Source organism: Triticum urartu, chromosome 1 (assembly GCF_003073215.2).
Source record: "Triticum urartu cultivar G1812 chromosome 1, Tu2.1, whole genome shotgun sequence".
NCBI lineage: Eukaryota > Viridiplantae > Streptophyta > Magnoliopsida > Poales > Poaceae > Triticum > Triticum urartu.
In genome coordinates, this window is record NC_053022.1 from 544,608,971 (window position 1) to 544,632,121 (window position 23,151).

Consider the following 23,151-nt stretch of genomic DNA (forward strand, 5'->3'; position numbering starts at 1 on the left):
CGGTGCGAACATCGGGCTGCACGGAGGGGTGCATGGAGGAGTCCTGCTGCTCGTGGGCAGCGGGGTCGGTGGCAGTAGCGGACGAGGCGTTGGCAGAGTAGTGGCGGTCGCCGCGGCCCGCAGGCTCCATCTGGGCGACGCGAGCTGCCCGACGCTTGGCACGCGCACGGCGAGCGTCAGCCATGGTATTGGTCAAGCGGGAGCTGAAACTGGGCGGAAGAACAGCAGCACACCCCTACCTGGCGTGCCAAATGTTGGAATCGGGTCTCCGGGGACCCAAGAGGTTCGAACTCTGGGGTGCACTAGTACCTACCGCCCTATCTGTCCTCACAACTTCATGGCGACGCTACGACAAGCTTGAGCTAAGACAGAGGAACAATGAACACGGCAGTTACCCAGGTTCGGGCCACCTCGCACTTGTCAGGGATTGCTTGGCGAGAGAGAGTACAAGTGTTGGGCTCTAGTCGCTAAACGAGTCGACGCCCTCTACGGCGGCACCTCGCCCTCTTCTTATACTGCCCCTGGTCCTCTTCCGTCGAAAACACAAGGCGGGAATGGTTGCCACAATGGGCAGTTTGAAGGGGGGCAAGGTCACAGCTTATCCTGACTAAAGGCGGTCTACGCCTGCAAAAGTCTCCTACCGTGACGCGCTGGTGGGCTCAGGAATGACAACCGCCCTGGCACGCCCGTCGTCTTGTTCATCTTGTACCGATCAGGCAGCCTTTGGAGATTGCTTTGGGAGCTGGTGGCTGGCCTCGCTCCCTTAGCATGAAAGAGGAAAGCCTCCTTATCTGCGCCCGCTGGCGCGACCTCTGGGATCACTTGTCGCCTCGCGCGTCACCCACGTGAAGACTCTGGATCGTGTGATCGGGCCTGGCGGCTCTTGACTTGTTTGCCTCCACGAGGGCCTTGGGAGGCGACCTCGGGAGACAGCCTCGCGAGGTTCCTGGCGATGCCTCCGATCCGCCTAGGGCGTTGCTGACGTGTGCCTCGTGTGGCGAGGGCCTCGCGAGGATCTTGCTCACGAACCTTAGTTGTGGGCCACGCACTGGGCCACAGGCAGACGGGCCTGGGTACTCCCAATCCCACGGGCCCAACACATGGCATGCCATGTGATTAAGAAAATCTTCATTCAGTCTAATACACTGGCCCATGGCACAATATATGATTAACTAGAAATTAGAAGGGGATTTCATGTGTCTTCTTTATTTTCTATGTGCAGTCACATTAACCATTAACCCTTGAGCCGTCAACGGGTGGTGGTTAGGTGTGGATCCTCATCTACAATGTCTTACCCTAGTGGTGTGTTTCGGATCCCAAGTAATTGACAATGTCACATTTATCACACAATAATACATATCAAGCTAAGACTAATATATACCAAGTTACAATTGCATGTCATGATTAAAAATAAGTAATTTTATATGTATTATACCCATATCCATTCAAACTTATATAGAAGTGAAACTATGAAAGGCACTCCCATTTTCATATGTGAAAATGATAGTAGCATAAAAGTCTTACCCGTTATGAACCTTAAAATATGTTCAATGTTTGGTTTTTTGGTTGGAAAGAAATGTGTGTTTGTTTCTTTTTTAGAGGAATATGTGTTTCTTATTTAGAGGAATATGTGTTTTTCTCTTCGCGGCGAGTCATGGTGTAGTGAATAGATCAGTAACCATGGGTTCTTGAACCAACGACTGAGATGGGGAATGTGAGATGCGAGTGATTATCCTCCCATTGTCATGTCATGCCTTGATGAGTCACGTGAACGTAGGGGTGGTCGCACCTACGACCGCACTGGGATAATGCTGCGTGCCTATTCTGCCAAAAAAATCCCATTGAATTCGATGGTATTCCCTTAGTCGCGGTTGCGCCACACCCTCAATGCCGCCTCGTGTTGCGGCCTTCTCCTCCATTCCTCAACTCAGCCAAGGCGATGGGGACCAAGATCTGGGGCAGCGTGCCACTACGACGGACTACAGGAAGCCTCTTCGGTGGGCCCCGCTATGCACCATCGTCAATGGGGTTCGCCGGGCTGGTGAGGATGTGAATCTCCCTCTTCCAGCTCTCATTCACTGGTGTGGCCACCATTGGCAAGATCTTCACTACCTTGGGTGCGCTCTTTCCTGGCCGCCCTTAGATCTCTCTACTTCTCCCTGTTTCTTGTTCCATCGACCGGCAACCTCCTCGTTGGTGCGTCCGATCATGGAAATGCCCAACAAGCATAGCCTCCATGGCATTGCACACGCACATCTCATAAAGCACACCATCACCTAATTACCTTATTGGGCTAAATTTACTACCCACGGGTATGTGTATGGGCCAAATGTAGTCGTCGCAGGGTGTCGTGGGGATGGGTACAATCCAGCGCCGCTCGTACCTGATTCCCATGGGCCCATCAATTAGGCCCGATATGTGCACCCTATCATTTCTCCCATATATAAATACCACACCCAGCCTTCTCGCATCAGAACCCTAAATCAAACCGCACAATAGTCCTCTTTCCTCCCCTAGCCGCCGCCAACCCTCTCTTCTCCCAACCCTTCCCTCTTCCTAGATCAAACCTCACGCCACAGTGACGAGCCGACGGGAAGCCTCTTTGGAGGAGCCTTCTATGCATCAACGTCGATGGGGTTCGCCGACCAAGCGAGGGCATGTATCCCCCTTCTCATGCTCTCAATCGTCGGCACGACCACCATCAACCAGATCTTCACTACCTCAGGTATGCGCGCTCTCTCTCTCTCTATCCTTTTCTCTCCTGGCCGCCCTTGGATCCCTCTCCTACTCCTTCGTTTCTCGTTACACTGATAGGTGACCTCCTTGCCGGTGCTTTCGATTATGGACATGACCATCAAGCATAGCCTCCATGGCACCGCACACGCATGTCCTAGGAGGCACGCCATCAGCTAATTACCTTATTTTTGCTCAATTTGCAACCCACGGGTATGCGTATGGGCCAAATGTTGTCCCCACCAGGTATCGTGGGGGTCGGTACGTTCCACCACTCATGTACCTGATATCCACGAGTGCCGTCAGTTAGGCCCGACATTTGGGCCCTAGCTTTTCTCCCATATAAAAACACTACATCCGTCCATCCCACGATGGAACCCTAAATCAATCCACATTCGACTCATCTGTCCTCTCCTAGCCGCTACCAACCCTTCTCTCTTCTCCCAGCCTCTCCCTCTTCCCCAAATCGATCCTCCTACCACCATTCGCCACCCGTCCAGGAAGATGGTGCTACATAGCCTCGACCCTTGTAGATCTATTCTCCGCCTGTCCCTATCACGCTCACCCATCATTGGCGCATCTCGCCTCGTCACTCTGGCTGCCGAATCAATTGTGGGGACTGCGATGGTGCGCCGCTTAGAGGCCATGCCCTACTGGTCAGCTACTCGCGTGTCGCGACGGCCTCCTCCGTGTCCACCCCTCTGCACAACGACGATCGACTCTGGCGAGATCCGACATCACTTTTGCCTCTCAAATCCCAAGGTAATCATAGGCCATGCCATGGCCAAAATCTCCCTCTCGCCGCCGCGATTTCGCTCCCAACGTTCTTCCTGTGCCGTGTTCTGGGTTGTTCGTTCCTTCCTGCCGAAAGATCAATTCTGGGTTCTTTTTGTTTTGTTTGTGGTGGTCCTTTCTTTCAATGCGCGTCTGTTTTTTGTTTTGCCTGGAGCAGAGTTTATCTAATCTTCAGGTCGTCGGTGCTCCGTCTGGTTCCTGATCTGGTTTTGTTGCTTGCTTTACTATCTCATCTCACTGTTGGATGCATTTTACCAATCTTTCCGGGTTTGGTTGCCGGCCGAAAATTCTTTCCTTTTTCCCCACTCGACGGCTGTTGTGACTGATTCCAGAATTTCCTGTCGATTTTGTTCAGTTTTAGTAAGATTTCTGTTTGGTCTGTCTTTGCAGCGGCGACATGATCATGGCGGAAGATTTATGCTTTCGCTCAATTGTTTCTCTACGGATTTCTGTCGAACAGATCTTTGAATGCTCGGGGTTCGCAATCCAATTTTGTTGTTCGTAGAGGTGGATGCTTTTTGGAACTGATTTTGGTTTAGATAGAATTCTCGTGATGAGGGGAAGAATTTCTTTGATGTTTGTTTCAATATGTATCCCAAGTGTTCGAAGTGGTTCTCGTGCTCGCTAACACCGTCTTTGGATTGTCTGATTTTCATTTTCCGTGCAGGTACCAAAGGATCAACCCGGAATCTGTCCGAGTCCCCAATGGAGGCGGCTGCGGCATCTTCGCCCACCAGGAAGCCAGCAGAACCCGCACCGTCACCCACACCAAGCATGGACGAGCGCGACGGCGCCCCAGCCACGGATGCCGACAGGTCGAGCCTCACACCCTACCTCGCCCGTGCCTCGCTCAAGCAGCGCGAGCCACGAGGGCGTCTGTCATCCTCATCCGCTGCCATCATAAGGGACAACCAGTTGTACAACGCCGCCGCGCACTCCTCCCAGGGTATCAACCTCGACGGCGGGCTTTACAACTTGGCCACCCAAGCCTCCGGGCCATCCAACAACCTCGGCGACGCGGTCTACACCTTCGCCGCCCAAGCCTCCCAGGCATACAACAGCCTCGGCAGCGGGCTCTACAACCTCGTCGCCCAGGCCACCCAGGGAGGCGACCTCGGCGGCAATATCGTTGTCGTCACCGCAGCCGCCGCCGTCGAGGTCGCCTCCCTGGGCCGCAAGGTTGTAGAGCCCGCTGCCGAGGTCGGCCCCCTAGGTGGCCTAGGCGGCGAGGTTGTAGAGCTCACCACCGAGGTCGCTTCCCTGGGTGGCCTGGGCGGCGAGGTTGTAGAGCCAACTGCCGAGGCTGTTGTATGCCTGGGAGGCTTGCGCGGTGAAGGTGTCGACCGCGTCACCGAGGCTGTTGAATGGCTCAGAGGCTTGGGTGGCCAAGTTGTATAGCCCGCCACCGAGGTTGAGTCACTGGGAGGAGTGCGCGGCGGCGTTCTACAGCTGGTGGTCCATCATGATGGCAGCAGACGAGGACGACGGATGCTCTCATGGTTGGTTCTGCTCAAGCGAGGTAGGACGTGAGGCTCGACCTGTCAGCATCCACGGCTGGGTCGCTATCGTGCTCGTTCATGCTTGGCGTGTGTGACGGCGCGGGTTCTGCTAGCGTGTCGCCGGGCCATCTTAAGGATCAAGAAACGCCCGACGACGCAAGGCCAGGCCCAGCCGCGCGCGGAGGCGGAGAAGCTGATCCGCCGTAGAGCGCCCGCGGCCCGGTCATCCTCGACACCTCGCCACAGACTCCTCGCGCTGCCACCCTCTCGCCACTGCCACCTCGCGCCGCCACCCTCTCTCAGCATAGGTACACACGCCACGCCCCATTCTCTGTCGAGCCAGGTAAGGTAGCCACCATGGGACCTGCCCGTCGTCCACGGCCGGCAGCGTCCCCACTCTGTCCATGTTGAGTTGCGTTGCGTCGTCATGGTCGGGCCAGCCCGACCTGCTGCCCGTGTGCTCGGGCCAGGGCCGGGCCCGGTCTCGTTTGCGTGGCGTTGTGGGCCCCCTCCATTTTTAGAAATAGTGACGCGTTTCTTTACTCAATTACACCTTTTGTATTCTTGCCCTATATACGCCAGCAGTACAAGCCAGTACGTAACGCCACACGCATTAATCGGCACCTCATTATCTCCGAGATAGGTACTGATAATCTGGGCGATCTCCAGCATCGTCTGTGTTGTGTTGTGATCACTCTACACGCAAACATCAGTGTCTATCCTGGCACTATTGCCATTAATAGTTTCAATCCATTGTTTGTATATACGCGGTGCAGGCCAGAGGAACTCGTGATATCACCGCTAAATTGGCATTAGTAGTAGAGATTTGATGCATGCATTAGTGGCATTAGTGTGCTTGCTTGTGCATATCCATCCATCTAATGCCATTAATAGTTTCCTTATATTGTTTGTATATATACGCAGTGCAAGCGAGAGGAACTGCTGATATCACCGCTGAATTCGTATTAGTAGTAGAGATTTAACGCATTAGTGGCATTAATTAGTATGCTTGCTTGTGCATATCCAACCATCCATCTATCCATCTGTAGAGTAGAGGTCTACTTATATATATATGCGGTGTACTTGTACTGGCTGCGCAGGCTAGATCCTATAGACATTGTTCAGTTTCGGTCGTGTCTGTCGTCCTTGCTTACTGATGATGCCGAACATGACGGTCACCAGATCATCCGCGGAGGACCCTCATGCCGCTGCCGTGAGCAGCAGCAGCCACAGCGGCAAGCGGCGGACAAGGCGCCTCGCACGACTGAGGAGGAGCCAGCGGATCTTACCAATACTTCCCGGTTTGATTGCCTGTCTCGTCTCACTGCTGGATTTTAACAATCTTTCTCGTCTCACTGCCTCAATTTTTTTCTTTCCCCACTAGACGGCTGTTGTGACTGGTTGCAGAGATTTCCCGTCGATTTTGTTCTGTATTAGGACTTCTGTTTGGTCTGTCATGGCGGAAGATTCATGCTTTCGGCCGATTGTTTCCATGCCGTCGCTGCAGGCAGTTTCGTGTGTACTTTTCTGTGCGGATTTCCGTCGAGCAGATCTTCAAGTGCTCGGGTTTCGCACTTCAGTTTTGCAGTTCGTAGACGTGGTTGCGTTTTAGAACTAATTTTGGTTTTAGTTTACATTTCTTGCGATAAGGGGAAGAAGTTTTTGCTGTTAGTTTCATGTTGGCCGTATGCATCGATTGATGTAGAGGCCGGGGGTTTTAACCTTCCTTTTTAAAAAAATGTTGTTACCCAAGTGTTTGACTTGGTTCTAGTGTGATCCAAATCAGTGGCTAACATCGTATCTGGATTGTGTGATCTCGTTTTCTATGCAGGTACAGAGGATCAACCCGGAATCCGTTCCAGTCTCCAATGACAGCGGCGGCGGCAATGGCAGCGCCGCCACCAGAAAGCTAGCAGAACCTGTACCGTCACCCACACCAAGCATGGACGAGCGCGACGGCGCCCCGACTGTCGACGCTGACAGCTCGAGCCTCGCGTCCTACCTCGTCCGCGCCTCGCTCGAGCAGCACCGGCCAGGAGGGCGTCCGGCGTCCTCATCCGCTGCCATCGTGAGCGACCACCAACCGTACAACGCCACCGCGTACTCATCCCATGGAGTCAACATCAGCGGCTGCCTCTACAACTTGGCCGCCCAAGCCTCCCAAGGATCCAACCTCAACGGCGGGCTCTACAACTTGGCTGCCCAAGCCTCCGAGGCAGCCAACAGCCTCGGCGGCGGGCTCTACAACCTCACCGCCAAGGCCACCCAGGGAGCCGACCTTTGTGGCGAGCTCTACAACCTTGCCGCCCAGTCTACCCAGGCATCCAACAGGCTCGGCAGTGGGCTCAACAACCTCGCCGCCCATGCCACCCAAGCATCCAACAGCCTTGGCGGCGGGCTCTACAACCTCACCGCTCAGGCCATTGAGGGAACCGACCTTGGCGGCGGCAGCAGCAGCAGTGACATCGCCATTGCCGCGCTGGAAGACCCTGCGCCGCTCAAGTGGGGCTGCAAGAAGTGCTCGCGCCCCTGCCGCGAGGTGCCCGCTGTCACTCCTGCACCCGCATTGGTGCCTGCTCCTGCGCCAGCAACGGTGCCCACTCCAACGCCTGAGCCAGAGCTGACCCCCGCTCAGGCGCATCGCCGGGGAATCTTAAGGATCAAAAACCGCCCGACGGCGCAAGGCCAGGCCCAGCCACGAGCGAAAGCGGAGAAGTTGATGCCACCGCCGAGCGCCCGCGGCCCCGCCATCCTTGACACCTCGCCTCAGACTCCTCGCACCACCACCCTCTCGCCGCTGCCACCTCGCGCCGCCACCCTCTCGCCACTACCACCTCGCGCCGCCACCCTCTCGCAGCACAGGTACGCATGCCATGCCCCATACTGTGTCGACGCAGGTAAGGTAGCCACCATGGGACCTGCCTGTCGTCCACAGCGGCAGCATCCCCACTCCGTTCGTGTTGTGTCGTCTCGGTCGAGCCGGTCCGGTCGGGTCTGAGCCTTTGCCCGTGGGCTCGGATCAGGGCCGGGCTGGGTCTCGCTTGCGTGGCGTTGTGGGCCCCACTCCATTTTTTAGAAATAGTGGCGCGTTTCTTTACTCAATTACACCATCTGTATTTTTGCCCTTTATACGCCAGCAGTACATCAAAGTAAGTAACGCCACATGCATTAATCGGCACCTCATTATGTCCGGGATAGATACTGATAATCTGGGTGATCACTCTACACGCAAACAGCAGTGTCTATCCTGGCACTAATGCCATTAATACTTTCCTTCTATTGTATGTATACGCGGTGCTGGCCAGAGGAACTGGTGATATCACCGCTAAATCGGCATTAGTAGTAGAGATTTGATGCTTGCATTAGTGGCATTAGTGTGCTTGCTTGTGCATATCCAACCATCTATCCATCCATCTGTAGAGTAGAGGTCTCCTTTTATACGCGGTGTACTTGTAGATCGCATAGGCATTGCTTAGTTTCGGTCGTGTCCGTCGTCCTTGCTTACCGATGATGCCGGAAATGATGGTGACCAGATCATCCGCGGAGGACCCTCATGCCGCTGACGGCGAGCAGCAGCAAGCGGCGGACAAGGCGCCTGGCACCACCGAGGAGGAGCCGGCGCCCAAGGTGCATGAGCCTAAGCCGCCGCTGCCGCAGCCGAGGCGCCAGCCGTACCGTCAGGCGGCGGACAAGGCGGCTCACGCCAGCAACGGCGAGCAGGAGCCGGCGCCCAAGGCGGAGCCTAGGACGCCGCAGCCGCAGAGGCAGAGGCAGCAGCCGCCGCGCCAGGCGTCGATGAAGGAGAAAGGCAAGGCGCCGATGGTGCAGGAGCCTCCCGCGGTGGCGCCGCACGTCGCGCAGAGGGCGGCGGCCGCCGCGGGGGAGGCCGTGGCCCGGCCGCCGGTGCCGCGAGTCGCGACCCAGCTCACCCGCAAGGAGAAGGAGGAGGACTGGTTCGCGATGACCGGCAGAAGGCTGCCCTACCGCCCCCTGCAGCGCCACCCCAAGGCCGTCGAGGACAAGCTCCAGGTACGCCACGCACCGCCATTCTTTTTTTGTCTCTCTTCCATGCATGCATTCGTCTCGGTGTTACTACGAGTGGTAAGGCTGACACGATCGACGATGTGTTGGCGCAGAAACTGTTCCCGGGGCAGACGCTGCCTGAGGTGACCAGGGCCAGGTACATGGTGCGCGAGAAGAAGCAAAAGAAGGTACCGCTCCATGTTCCTGTTTCTCTCTTTCAGCAGCCAAGCTTGATAATCTTTGTGCTGTTTTGCAGCGCCCCGGCCTGCAAGCAATGGCGGAGGACGTCCTGAGGTCCGAGAGGCACGACTCCGACGATGATGCGGCGGGAGAAAAAAACCATTTTGGCGTCGCCGATGCGGAGGAGCGTGGTAGCCGGAGGAAGAGGGGTTGAAGGCAACAGTAGATTCATGGGCATTCTATGAGCGTCAGTTGAAACAAAAAAACCAAAAAAGAAATCTAGCCGGCATTCCGCTCTTTTCCTTTTCTGAAGACTTTCGTTCGTTCGTGTTGTCGATGACAGACGGTTCGTTGATTTACAAATGGTCGGTCGAAGCCCGCCGCCGCTGTTTCCGCGCCTCCATGGTGGGGGCCGGGGTGGCGGCGGGCTATGCATATTTACCAGACTTGGTTCCAGACTTGCATAGCCTGGGGAAGAGCTTGGAAGAGGAAACAAACCTTTTCGCTCCGTTTCGTCGTTCTTGTTCCATTTGCATCGTTTTTCTTCTTCGTGGTTGTTTTTTGCACTGCTGGTTTTGTGCTTTGTGGGCGCTGTCTCCTGCCGATAGCCGCCATGGATTTCTGTTTTGCAGGGACTGTTTGCTTCAGTTGGGGCAAACGGGATTCTCACGTGGATGGATGAGATATGGTGATGGGATATGGGCGCTGCTGGAGGCAAAATTGTTGCTAACTTGGTGATGAGCTTTGCCACACCTGCAGCTACATGACTGAAATCAGGGCACGCTCTTTGCCACACCGTGGCTCTAAGATTTACTGCTACTGCTTAGTAGAGCGGCATCCATTTCGATTAGCTTGAGCTGGAGCGAGCCTCTCATTCCTTTTCCGTGCATCCGATAGCAGTGCAAGTCGGAGAGACGGGCCCTTCTCAAAAATATGCTCCAATTCTCATGGCGTTCTATTAGGGTATGTTTGGCACTTTGGTTAGAGAACAAGTAGAGTGCAATGGATTTAGTGTGTTGGTATTTAACGCCTGAAATTGATTTGGGCGCCACTCGATTCCTACGATCGAAGAAGAGGAAGGTGAGGCACCTAGCTAGGCGGCGACGACCCCAATGAGGCAATGCCAAGTACAGTGCCGGAGACAAGGGACGGCGTGACTGACCGCTAGTGTCGCCGTGGAAGCGAGGCGGAATGTTGAAAGGTGTTCGTGGGAGGGGGTAGGGGGTGTTCAAACATGCATGGTGGGCTACCGAGGCGATAGGGCAGCGCGGCACCAGCCACGAATGGTGGTGCGGGGGGGGGGGGGGGGGGGGGAGTGAGAAATCTGGATGGTGGGTAGTGACTATAGCCAGCAGCAGCGAGGAGTACATGTGTACAGATTGAATCTGGTTGCCTTCCTTCCCCAAAACAAGAGATATATCCATACCCAAAATTTCAGTAATCCAAAGAATTGGTTTATCTGCTTGCTATATATGTCGATATTGGTGACAAATTTTGGCAATAAGTTGTGTACTTGTTAGTTCCTACTAATGCTCATTGTGCATTTTTTAACCATTTTTGGGCGTCCATTCTTTAAATTGCTTTGAATGGTAGTTGGCACTTAGACAAGAAACATTGTAATAATGGTAGTTGGTACATACAGAAGATGCTGAAATTACCGGTCATTGTTGAGATTAAACATGCATGGGAGAGACTAGCATACCTTTGTTCGCTGCGTGGTGGCTCATTCAAATCAATTGCTTTATCCCCTCGTCTAGTTATTTTTTATTCCTATAAACAAAACAAAAAAAAAGTAAAATACGAGTAACATATTTTTGCAAAGTGTGAGATGCACATACTCCCAAAGTAAATCAGGTCTATTACACGGAACCGGTGTTGTATTATTAAGTTGAACAAGAACAATAGCGTGAAACAAAAATTATAGGTAGGCAAGACATGTACATAAAAATATGAACATTCTTACAAAAATTCACAAGAGAAAATGGAGGGACCATCAAACAAACCCAACATATGCAACAAAATGATATTCTGACCTCAAAGTTACCCACAAAAGAGATCCCAATGCGAGAACAGATACTAGGTGGTAGTGAGCATTATCTATTGCACAAAAGGTAATCGGACATTATCCTTATACATTATGAATCAACCCCCCAAATGATATGGTTGTGGCCAACGAGAGGTCGCTGAGGATGCAACCGGGATCCTCCCTGCTGGTAGATCTGGTCGTCATTGTCCACTAGGCCAAGATCCGGAGTGGCCATCCCGCGCACGGCCACAAAAGAGATCCCAATGCGAGAACAAATACTAGGCAGTAGTGAGCATTATCTATTGCACAAAAGGTAATCGGACATTATCCTTATTCATCATGAACCAACCTCCCAAATGATATGGTTGTGGACGACAAGGGGTCGCCGAGGAGGCAACCGAGATCCTCCCTGCCGGTAGATCTGGTCGTCGTTGTCCACTAGGCCAAGGTCTGAAGTGGCCATCCCGCACACGGCAACAAAAGAGATCCCAATGCGAGAACAAATAATAGGTGGTAGTGAGCATTATCTATTGCACAAAAGGTAATCGGACATTATCCTTATTCATTATGAACCAACCTCCCAAATGATATGGTTGTGGCCGATGAGAGGTCGCTGAGGAGGCAACCGAGATCCTCCCTGCCAGTATATCTGGTCGTCGTTGTCCACTAGGCCAAGATCCGAAGTGGCCATCCTACGCACGGCCACAAAAGAGATCCCAATGCGAGAACAAATACTAGGTGGTAGTGAGCATTATCTATTGCACAAAAGGTAATCGAAAATTATCATTATTCATTATGAACCAACCTCCCAAATGATATGGTTGTGGCCGACGAGAGGTCGCCGAGGAGGCAACCGAGATCCTCCCTGCCGGTAGATCTGGTCATCGTTGTTCACTAGGCGAAGATCCGAAGTGGCCATCATGCGCATGGCCACAAAAGAGATCCCAATGCGAGAACAAATACTAGGTTGTAGTGAGCATTATCTATTGCACAAAAGGTAATCAGACATTATCCTTATTCATTATGAACCAACCTCCCAAATTATATGGTTGTGGCTGACGAGAGGTCGCCGAGGAGGTAACCGAGATCCTCCCTGCCGATAGATCTGGTCATCGTTGTCCACTAGGCCAAGATCCGAAGTGGCCATCAAGTGCACGGCCGTTGGGGTCGTCCTGTGTGCGGCCACCATGGATGCCGAGCACGTGGACGTCGTGGCCATCCCGCCTAGCGGAGGCGTCGCCAGATCTGTAGGGAGGCTGCGGTGGAGTGGGTGTGGGGGAGGGAGAGGTAGAGGTGGGGGATCGCCGTCGGCTATGGAGATTGGGAGAGGGGTGGATTTAAGGTTGAGAATTAGGTTTAGGGGTCAAATTTATAGGGTAGGGGACGCGATGGGCCATTCTGGGCCGACACACTATTAGCCTCGCGGACCAGTGATAGGCAGGCCAAGAGAGCATGTCATTGGTAAAATGGGTTTAGGTTAATTATCTTTGCTCAAATAAAAATTATGTTGTGGTATGGGTATGGGAATAAGGCTTCATGTCTGGGACTAGACTAAATCTCAAATTTAGGCATCTTTCGAAAACCGTTTGCAATTTTGTAGGCATTAAATGCATTTCTATCTATTTAGTGGATATATTAGAAATTTGAACTACATGTACCTTAAAATGGTATCTAAATTAAAAGAAAATCATGTTCAAGCACTTATGTAACTCATAGCCTTCTTTCAAAACATGATTTTCTTTTGAATATTTCTGTTGAAAATTCCATACAATTACAAGCATCCTATTTGTTTTATTTTTCTATAAAATCTAAATGCGTTTTAAATACAATGAGATTTTGTATGGTTTCATCATATTACCTAATGAGATTGCGTTAAAAATCCATACATTTTAGTAACGGTGTAAGCATACATTGATTTATAATTCAAGCATCTCCCTATAAGTGATTTAGAATTCGAAGGGGAAGTAGGAAGTCTGTACTCCACATCATGGTTTGTTCATCATTTTCACTTGATTTTGTACTGCAACTAGATATTGTGGTAATGTACACTAATATACCTGCATGTTCCATCTTTTTATGTAATGATTTGTATTTCTTATTGTTTTGAACACATCTAATTAAGGTACCATGTGGGATGCCTATCAAAATTATTGATTTCAAATTCCCCAAACTTTTCTACATGCGACATACCTTATTTGTTTGTTCATGTCAAATTTAGATATTTTTCTTAAGTCATTTCTATTTTTGAGGCACTAACACTTCTATGTATTTACTTGATATATTTGAAATTTGATTCGCATGTACCATAAAATGGCCTCTAACTGGAAGCAAGAAACCATGTTCAAGCACTTATGTAACTGAAAGCCATCATCCAAAACATATATGAAAATTTTGAACAATTGCTTTGGAAAATTTAGTCTATCACATGTAGTGATGGAGGCAGGGGGAGCTAGGGCCATGGGCCACGCCAACATTGATAAACCAACATTGTTAGAGCTACTAATATGATGTTTTGGGAACAAAAATGTATTTTTGTGGTTCCTGCCCTCCCCAGTGATGGTGTTGCAGCAATAGGATCCCCTCATACAATTTCCCTGACTCCGTCTCCGGTCACATGTATCCTGCCTAGCCCCAGGTGGCGAGGGGTGTGTGGGCCACTGAAGCATAAGCCTCCTTGTTGTCACCTTTTTTCTTGAGGAACACCTTTGTATCACTTCACTAGGCATGGTCACCGTTTATTGTGTGCCGGGGGGTAATCAGTCAGTGGAGGTAGGGCTCCGCTGTCACTCTTGGCCGCTCCATTTTCCCTTGGTTCAGCTCACTGGCATGTGGGACTAGTAGAAAATAGTCCATGGATAGGCACACTAGCACTCAACCTAATAAAAAAACAACAAAAAGAGCACCTCCACACTACCGATACTAGCTAGCACTGCAACACAAACGAGTAGAGGTAGATTTTCAGTCCTATTGATATCCTGGTGGGGCCAAGAGGTCAGGTGTCATGGGTCCATAAGGTACAAGAGATCCTTTCTTTGGAGACAGTTTGACTTCTCTCTTACCATCTCAGGGCAATAGTTCCTACTGCCAAATATGGTTATCGTTGGCCACTAGGCTGAGATCCAAAGTTTCCCTCGCGCGTGCAACCGTCGGGATCATCCAGTTGCGGCCACCGTGAATGTAGAACATGCGGTCATCGTGGCCATCCTGTGTAGTGTAGCGTTACCAAATGTGTAGGGAGGCTGATACCTCCTTTTATTGACCGGGTATTGGAGCAGAAAAGAGTATCTCACACATATTTCCCTAGAGGTGACCATGGTTATCGCTTGAAGAGATGGTCTCTAGCAAGCTTTTTTCAAAGTGCCAAATCCATATTTTGACCGGATCAACAAGCAAATAGTGATTCAAACACTTGTAATAAAAAGAGGTATGGGTATGAGGTCTTATGCTTACAACCTTGTATTTGTGCTCGGATCAAATAGGAATTTTAATTTGTGCGCTGGAAGTCACCCATCAAGATGTGCTTATTACGGATCGAAGTGGGGGATGTGTCCAAATAACATCTTGACCGGCACGAGTCTTGCATCAGGAATCAGTTGTCCGACCACAGGCCCTATCCGTTCGTGGGGTTACCTCAAAAATTAAGATAATGAAATTAGGCAAGAGCTTTGAGCATTTAATGAATACACCTCATTTATCCCCAAGGATATGATCCATGTTGCCCTACTAAACCTTTTTGTCATCGGTGCTCAGTATAACACTTCGGGGTCTCCTTGCTCCTAGCCTCACCTATGCTCAATCTCCATGATCCAGGGTACCTGCGGGGATGAAGATCGCGGAGAAGACAAGAGGCATCTTCACGGAACAATTTTATTTCACACATAGGGGATATTATGTCAAAGTTTTCCATTGATCTCCTCAGCAAATACCTCGAGTTGCAAGGCTCATGCCTCAACTCATACCTTACCAAACTACTCATACATGGAGATCAGATCACGGGAAGAAAACATTGAAGAACACATCTTGAGATTGATTGATTGCAATATTTCTTACAATGGATTCCTTGTGCAATGCACGATTACAAGTATGAATGAGATGGGAGAGCACTATGGTGGTGGTGGAGATGGCTATGGCGATGGAGATGGCGGCGGCTAGGGTTTGTGGATGAAGATGATGCTGAAGAGGTTTTGGCTTTACGTACATGTCTTGCCTACCTATAATCTTTGTTTCACGCTATTGTTCTTGTTCAACTTAAGAATACAACACCGGTTCCGTGTAATAGACCTGATTTACTTTGGGATTATGTGCATCTCACGCTTTGCAAAAAATGTTACTCGTATTTTATGTTTCTTTTATTGTTTTGTTTATATGATTAAAAAAATAACTAGACGAGGGGATAAAGCAATTGATTTGAATGAGCCACCACACAGCGAACAAAGGTATGCTAGTCTCTCCCATGCATGTTTAATCTCAACAATGACCGGTAATTTCAGCAGCTTCTGTATGTACCAACTACCATTATTACAATGTTTCTTGTCTAAGTACCAACTACCATTCAGAGGGAAGTAGGAAGTTTACAGTGCACATCATGTTTTGTTCATCATTATTCACTTGATTTTTGTACTACAACTAGATATTGCGGTAATGTACACTAATATACCTCCACATTCCATCTCTTTTATGTAATGATTTGTATTACTTATTTATTTTTTGAACACACCGGGTTAACATTGTTGGGGATCGTAGCAGAAATTTAAATTTTTCTATGCATCACCAAGATCAATCTATGGAGTCATCTAGCAACGAGAGAGAGGGAGTGCATCTTCATACCCTTGAAAATCGCTAAGCGGAAGCGTTCAAGAGAACGGGGTTGATGGAGTCGTACTCGTCGTGATCCAAATCACCGATGATCCTAGCGCCGAACGGACGGCACCTCCGCGTTCAACACACGTATGGAGCGGAGACGTCTCCTCCTTCTTGATCCAGCAAGGGGGGAGGAGAAGTTGATGGAGATCCAGCAGCACGACGGCATGGTGGTGGAAGTAGCGGGATCCCCGCAGGGCTTTGCCAAGCACAAGCGGGGAGGAAGAGGTGTCACGGGAGGGAGGGAGGCGCCAGGGCTTCAGGTGTAGCTGCCCTCCCTCCCCTCCACTATATATAGGGGCCTAGGGGGGCGCCGACCCCTTGTAGATCCCATCTAGGGAGGGGGGCGGCAGCCCTAGGGGTGGTTTGGCCTCCAAGCCAAGTGGAGGCGCCCCCACCGCTTAGGGTTTTCAACCCTAGGCGCATGGGAGGCCCAAGGGGGGGGGCGCACCAGCCCACCAAGGGCTGGTTCCCACGCCCCTTCAGCCCATGGGGCCCTCCGAGATAGGTGGCCCCACCCGGTGGACCCCCGGGACCCTTCCGGTGGTCCCGGTACAATACCGATGACTCCCGAAACTCTCCCGGTGGCCGAAACTGGACTTCCTATATATAAATCTTTACCTCCGGACCATTCCGGAACTCCTCGTGACGTCTAGGATCTCATCCGGGACTCCGAACAACTTTCAGTTAACCGCATACTAATATCTCTACAACTCTAGCGTCACCGAACCTTAAGTGTGTAGACCATACGGGTTCGGGAATCATGTAGACATGACCGAGACATCTCTCTGGTCCATAACCAACAGCGGGATCTGGATACCCATGTTGGCTCCCACATGTTCCACGATGATCTCATCGGATGAACCACGATGTCAAGGATTCAGTCAATCCCGTATACAATTCCCTTTGTCTACCGGTATAGTACTTGCCCGAGATTCGATCGTCGGTATCCCGATACCTTGTTCAATCTCGTTACCAGCAAGTCTCTTTACTCGTTTCGTAACACATCATCCCGTGATCAACTCCTTGGTCACATTGTGCACATTATGATGATGTCCTACCGAGTGGGCCCAGAGATACCTCTCCGTTTACACGGAGTGACAAATCCCAGTCTCGATTCGTGCCAACCCAACAGACACTTTCGGAGATACCCATAGTGCACCTTTATAGCCACCCAGTTATGTTGTGACGTTTGGTACACCCAAAGCATTCCTATGGTATCTGGGAGTTGCACAATCTCATGGTCTAAGGAAATGATACTTGACATTAGAAAAGCTTTAGCATACGAACTACACGATCTTGTGCTAGGCCTAGGATTGGGTCCTGTCCATCACATCGTTCTCCTAATGATGTGATCCCGTTATCAATGACATCCAATGTCCATGGTCAGGAAACCATAACCATCTATTGATCAACGAGCTAGTCAACTAGAGGCTTACTAGGGACTTGGTGTTGTCTATGTATCCACACATGTATCTGAGTTTCCTATCAATACAATTCTAGCATGGATAATAAACGATTATCATGAACAAGGAAATATAATAATAACTAATTTATTATTGCCTCTAGGGAATATTTCCAACAGTCTCCCACTTGCACTAGAGTCAATAATCCAGTTCACATCGCTATGTGATTAACACTCAAGGTCACATCCCCATGTGATTAACACCAAAAGAGTTTACAAGAGTCAATAATCTAGTTCACATTACCATGTGATTAACACTCAATGAGTTCTGGGTTTGATCATGTTATGCTTGTGAGAGATGTTACAGTCAACGGGTCTGAACCTTTCAGATCCGTGTGTGCTTTACAAATCTCTATGTCATCTTGTAGATGCGGCTACCAAGCTCTACTTGGAGCTATTCCAAATAACTGTTCTACTATACGAATCCGGTTTACTACTCAGAATCATCCAGATTAGTGTCAAAGATTGCATCGGCGTAACCCTTTACGACGAACTCTTTTACCACCTCCATAATCGAGAAAATTCCTTAGTCCACTAGTTACTAAGGATAACCTTGACCGTTGTCCTGTGATCCATTCCTAGATCACACTTGTACCCCTTCAGGTGCGGTACACAACATAGCATACTTTAGAGCCTACGTCTAAAGCATAGGGGACGACCTTCGTCCTTTCTCTCTATTCTGCCGTGGTCATGTCTTGAGTCTTACTCAACACACATACCTTATAACACAGCCAAGAACTCCTTCTTTGCCGATCTATTTTTGAACTCCTTCAAAATCTTGTCATGGTATGTTTTTGTTTGAAAGTACTATTAAGCAATTTTGATCTATCCTTATAGATCTTGATGCTCAATGTTCAAGTAGCTTAATCCAGGTTTTCCATCGAAAAACACTTTTCAAATAACCCTGTATGCTTTCCAGAAATTCTACATCATTCTGATCAACAATATGTTAACAACATATACTCATCAAAAATTCTATAGTTCTCCCACTCACTCCTTTGGAAATACAAGTTTCTCATAAACTTTGTATAAACTCAAAATCTTTGATCATCTCATCAAAGCGTACATTCCAACTCCTAGATGCTTACTCCAGTCCTTAGAAGGATTGCTGGAGCTTTGCATACTTGTCAGCATCTTTCAGGATTGACAAAACCTTCCGGTTGTATCACATACAACCTTTCCTCAAGAAAAATGTCAAGGAAACAATGTTTTGACATCCTATCTGCAAGATTTCATAAATAATGCAGTAACTGCTAACATAATTCCAACAGACTCTTAGCATTGCTACGAGTGAGAAAGTCTCATCATAGTCAACTCCTTGAACTTGCCGGGAAACATCTTAACGACAAGTCGAGCTTTCTTAATGGTGACACTTACCATCATTGTTTGTCTTCCTTTTAAAATCCATCTGCACCTAACAGCCTTACGACCATCAAGTAGTTCTTTCAAAGTCTATACTTTGTTTTATACATGGATCCTCTCTCGGATTTTATGGCCTTGAGCCATTCGTCGGAATCCGGGCCCACCATCGCTTCTCCATAGCTCGTAGGTTCATTGTTGTCTAGCAACATGACTTCCAAGACAGGATTACGTACCACTCTGAAGTAGTACACATCCTTGTCGACCTATGAGGTTTGGTAGTGACTTGATCCGAAGTTTCATGATCACTATCATAAGCTTCCACTTCAATTGGTGTAGGTGCCACAGGAACAACTTCCTGTGCCCTGCTACACACTAGTTGAAGTGACGGGTCAATAACCTCATCAAGTCTCCACCATCCTCCCACTCAATTCTTTCGAGAGAAACTTTTCCTCGAGAAAGGACCCGTTTCTAGAAACAATCACTTTTGCTTCCGGATCTGAAATAGGAGGTATACCCAACTATTTTTGGGTATTCTATGAAGATGCATTTATCCGCTTTGGGTTCGAGATCATCAGCCTGAAACTTTTTCACATAAGCATTGCAGCCCCAAACTTTTAAGAAACGACAGCTTAAGTTTCTCTAAACCATAGTTCATACGGTGTCGTCTCAACGGAATTGTGTGGTGCCCTATTTAAAGTGAATGCGGTTGTCTCTAATGCCTAACCCATGAACAATAGTGGTAATTCGATAAGAGACATCATGGTATGCACCATATCCAATAGGGTGCAGTTATGATGTCCGGACACACCATCACACTATGGTGGTCCAGGCGGTATTAGTTGTGAAACAATTTCTACAATGTCTTAATTGTGTGCCAAACTCGTAACTCAGATATTCATCTCTATGATCATATCATAGACATTTTATCATCTTGTCACGACGATCTTCAACTTCACTCTGAAATTACTTAAACCTTTCAATAATTCAGACTTGTGTTTCATCAAGTAAATATACTCAGCATCTACTCAAATCATCTGTGAAGTAAGAACATAACGATATCCACTGCGTGCCTCAGCACTTATTGGACTGCACACATCAAAATGTATTACTTCCAACAAGTTGCTTTCTTGTTCCATCTTACTGAAAACGAGGCCTTTCAGTCATCTTTCCCATGTGGTATGATTTGCATGTCTCAAGTGATTCAAAATCAAGTGAGTCCAAACGATCCATCTGCATGGAGTTTCTTCATGCATATCTACCAATAGACATGGTTCACATGTCTCAATCTTTTCAAAACGAGTGAGTCAAAAGATCCATCAACATGGAGCTTCTTCATGCGTTTTATACCAATATGACTCAAATGGCAGTATCACAAGTATGTGGTACTATCATTACTATCTTATATCTTTTGGCATGAACATGTGTGTCACTACAATCGAGATTCAATGAACCATTCATTTTAGGTGCAAGACCATTGAAGGTATTATTCAAATAAACAGAGTAACCATTATTCTCCTTAAATGAATAACCGTATTGCGATAAACATAATCCAATCATGTCTATGCTCAACGCTAACACCAAATAACAATTATTTAGGTTTAACACCAATCTCGATGGTAGAGGGAGCATGCGATGCTTGATCATATCAACCTTGGAAACACTTCCAACACATATCGTCATCTCACCTTCAGCTAGTCTCCGTTTATTCTGTAGCCTTTTATTTCGAGTTACTAACACTTAGCAACTGAACCGGTATTTTAATACCCTGGTGCTACTAGGAGTACTAGTAAAGTACACATTAATATAACGTATTTCCAAAATACTTCTGTCGATCTTGCCATACCAAGCATCTAGGGTAGTTCTGCTTCAGTGACCGTTCCCCTCATTACAGAAGCACTTAGTCTCGGGTTTGGTTCAACCTTGGGTTTCTTCACTAGAGCAACAACTGATTTGCCGTCTCATGAAGTATCCCTTCTTTCCCTTGCCCTTCTTGAAACTAGTGGTTTAACCATCAACAATTGATGCTCCTACTTGATTTCTACTTTCACGGTGTCAAACATCGCGAATTGCTCAAGGATCATCATGTCTATCCCAGATATGTTATAGTTCATCACGAAGCTCCAATAGCTTGGTGGCAATGACTATGGAGAACTATCACTATCTCATCTGGAAGATTAACTCCCACTCGATTCAATCGATTGTAGTACTCAGACAATCTGAGCACATGCTCAACGATTGAGCTTTTCTCCCTTAGTTTGTAGGCTTAAGAAACTTGTCAGAGGTCTCATACCTCTTGACGTGGGCACTAGTCTGAAATCCCAATTTCAGTCTTTGGAACATCTCATATGTTCTGCGACGTTTCAAAAATGTCTTTGGTGCCACAATTCTAAACCGTTAGCATTACACATTGAACTATCATGTAGTCATCAAAACGTGTATGTCAGATGTTTCCCAACATCTACAGACGATGCTCGAGGTTCAGCACACTGAGCGGTGCATTAAGGACATAATCCTTCTGTGCAGCAATGAGGACAATCCTCAGTTTACGGACCCAGTCCGCATAATTGCTACTATCTACTCTCAACTAAATTTTCTCTAGGAACATATCTAAAACAGTACAACCAAAGCGTGAGCTACGACATAATTTGCAAAGACCTATTGACTATGTTCATAATAATTAAGTTCATATAATCAAATTATTCAATGAACTCCCACTTAGATAGACATCCCTCTAGTCATCTAAGTGATACATGATCCGAGTCAACTAGGCCGTGTCCGATCATCACGTGAGACAGACTAGTCATCATCGGTGAAAATCTTCATGTTGATCGTATCTTCTATACAACTCATATTCGACCTTTCGGTCTTCCGTGTTTCGAGGCCATGTCTGTACATGCTAGGCTCGTCAAGTTAACCTAAGTGTATTGCGTGTGTAAATCTGGCTTACACCCGTTGTATGCGAACGTTAGAACCTATCACACCCGATCATCAGGTGGTGCTTCGGAACAACGGACCTTAGCAACGGTGCACAGTTAGGGGGAACACTTTCTTGAAATTTTAGTGAGGGATCATCTTATTTATGCTACCGTCGTTCTAAGCAAATAAGATGTAAAAACATGACAAACATCACATGCAAATCATAAAGTGACATGATATGGCCAATATCATCTTGCGCCTTTGATCTCCATCTTCGAGGCGCGGCATGAACACCATCGTCACCGGCATGACACCATGATCTCCATCATCATGATCTCCATCATCGTGTCTTCATGAAGTTGCCTCGCCAACTATTACTTCTACTACTATGGCAAACGGTTAGCAATAAAGTAAAGTAATTACATAGCGTTTTTATTGACACACAGGTCATAAATAAATTAAGACAACTCCTATGGCTCCTGTCGGTTGTCATACTCATCGACATGCAAGTCGTGATTCCTATTACAAGAACATGATAAATCTTATACACCACATATATCATTCATCACATCCTTTTGGCCATATCACATCACACGGCATATGCTGCAAAAACAAGTTAGACGTCCTCTAATGGTTGTTGCAAGTTTTTTTACGTGGCTGCTATAGGTTTCTAGCAAGAACGTTTCTTACCTACGCCAAAACCACAACGTGATATGCCAATTTCTATTTACCCTTCATAAGGACCCTTTTCATCGAATCTGATCCGACTAAAGTGGGAGAGACAGACACCCGCTAGCCACCTTAGGCAACTAGTGCATGTCAGTCGGTGGAACCAGTCTCACGTAAGCGTACGTGTAAGGTCGGTCCGGGCCGCTTCATCCCACAATGCTGCCGAATCAAGATAAGAATAGTAACGGCAAGCAAATTGAACAAATCATCGCCCACAACTACTTTGTGTTCTACTCGTGCATAGAATCTACGCATAGACCTAGCTCATGATGCTACTGTTGGGGATCGTAGCAGAAATTTAAATTTTTCTATGCATCGCCAAGATCAATCTATGGAGTCATCTAGCAAGGAGAGAGAGGGAGTGCATCTTCATACCCTTGAAGATCGCTAAGCGGAAGCGTTTAAGAGAACGGGGTTGATGGAGTCGTACTCGTCGTGATCCAAATCACCGATGACCCTAGCGCCGAACGGACGGCACCTCCGTGTTCAACACACGTACGGAGTGGAGACGTCTCCTCCTTATTGATCCAGCAAGGGGGAGGAGAAGTTGATGGAGATCCAGC

General features: G+C 48.5%; 1 protein-coding gene and 1 pseudogene across 1 annotated transcript; both read left to right on the forward strand.

Annotated features, from left to right (window-relative positions):
• The first annotated feature begins 1,939 nt into the window (after positions 1–1,939).
• LOC125533100 lies at positions 1,940–6,503 on the forward strand (annotated as a pseudogene).
• A 240-nt stretch (positions 6,504–6,743) lies between these two features.
• On the forward strand, positions 6,744–9,732 carry LOC125538578 (WAS/WASL-interacting protein family member 3-like). Its single transcript, XM_048701846.1, has 4 exons — positions 6,744–7,889; positions 8,561–9,056; positions 9,164–9,238; positions 9,307–9,732. Exons 1-4 carry the CDS (start codon positions 6,853–6,855, stop codon positions 9,442–9,444), a joined length of 1,746 nt encoding a protein of 581 aa, XP_048557803.1. The 5' UTR covers positions 6,744–6,852; the 3' UTR covers positions 9,445–9,732.
• The last annotated feature ends 13,419 nt before the right edge of the window (positions 9,733–23,151 follow it).

Coding starts and splice junctions, on each gene's coding strand:
- LOC125538578 (XM_048701846.1), top strand. CDS start 6,853: ATGCAGGTACAGAGGATCAACCCGGAATCCGTTCCAGTCTCCAATGAC. Junction 7,890..8,560: donor GCCACCCTCTCGCAGCACAG/GTACGCATGCCA, acceptor GATGGTGACCAG/ATCATCCGCGGAGGACCCTC. Junction 9,057..9,163: donor CCGTCGAGGACAAGCTCCAG/GTACGCCACGCA, acceptor GTGTTGGCGCAG/AAACTGTTCCCGGGGCAGAC.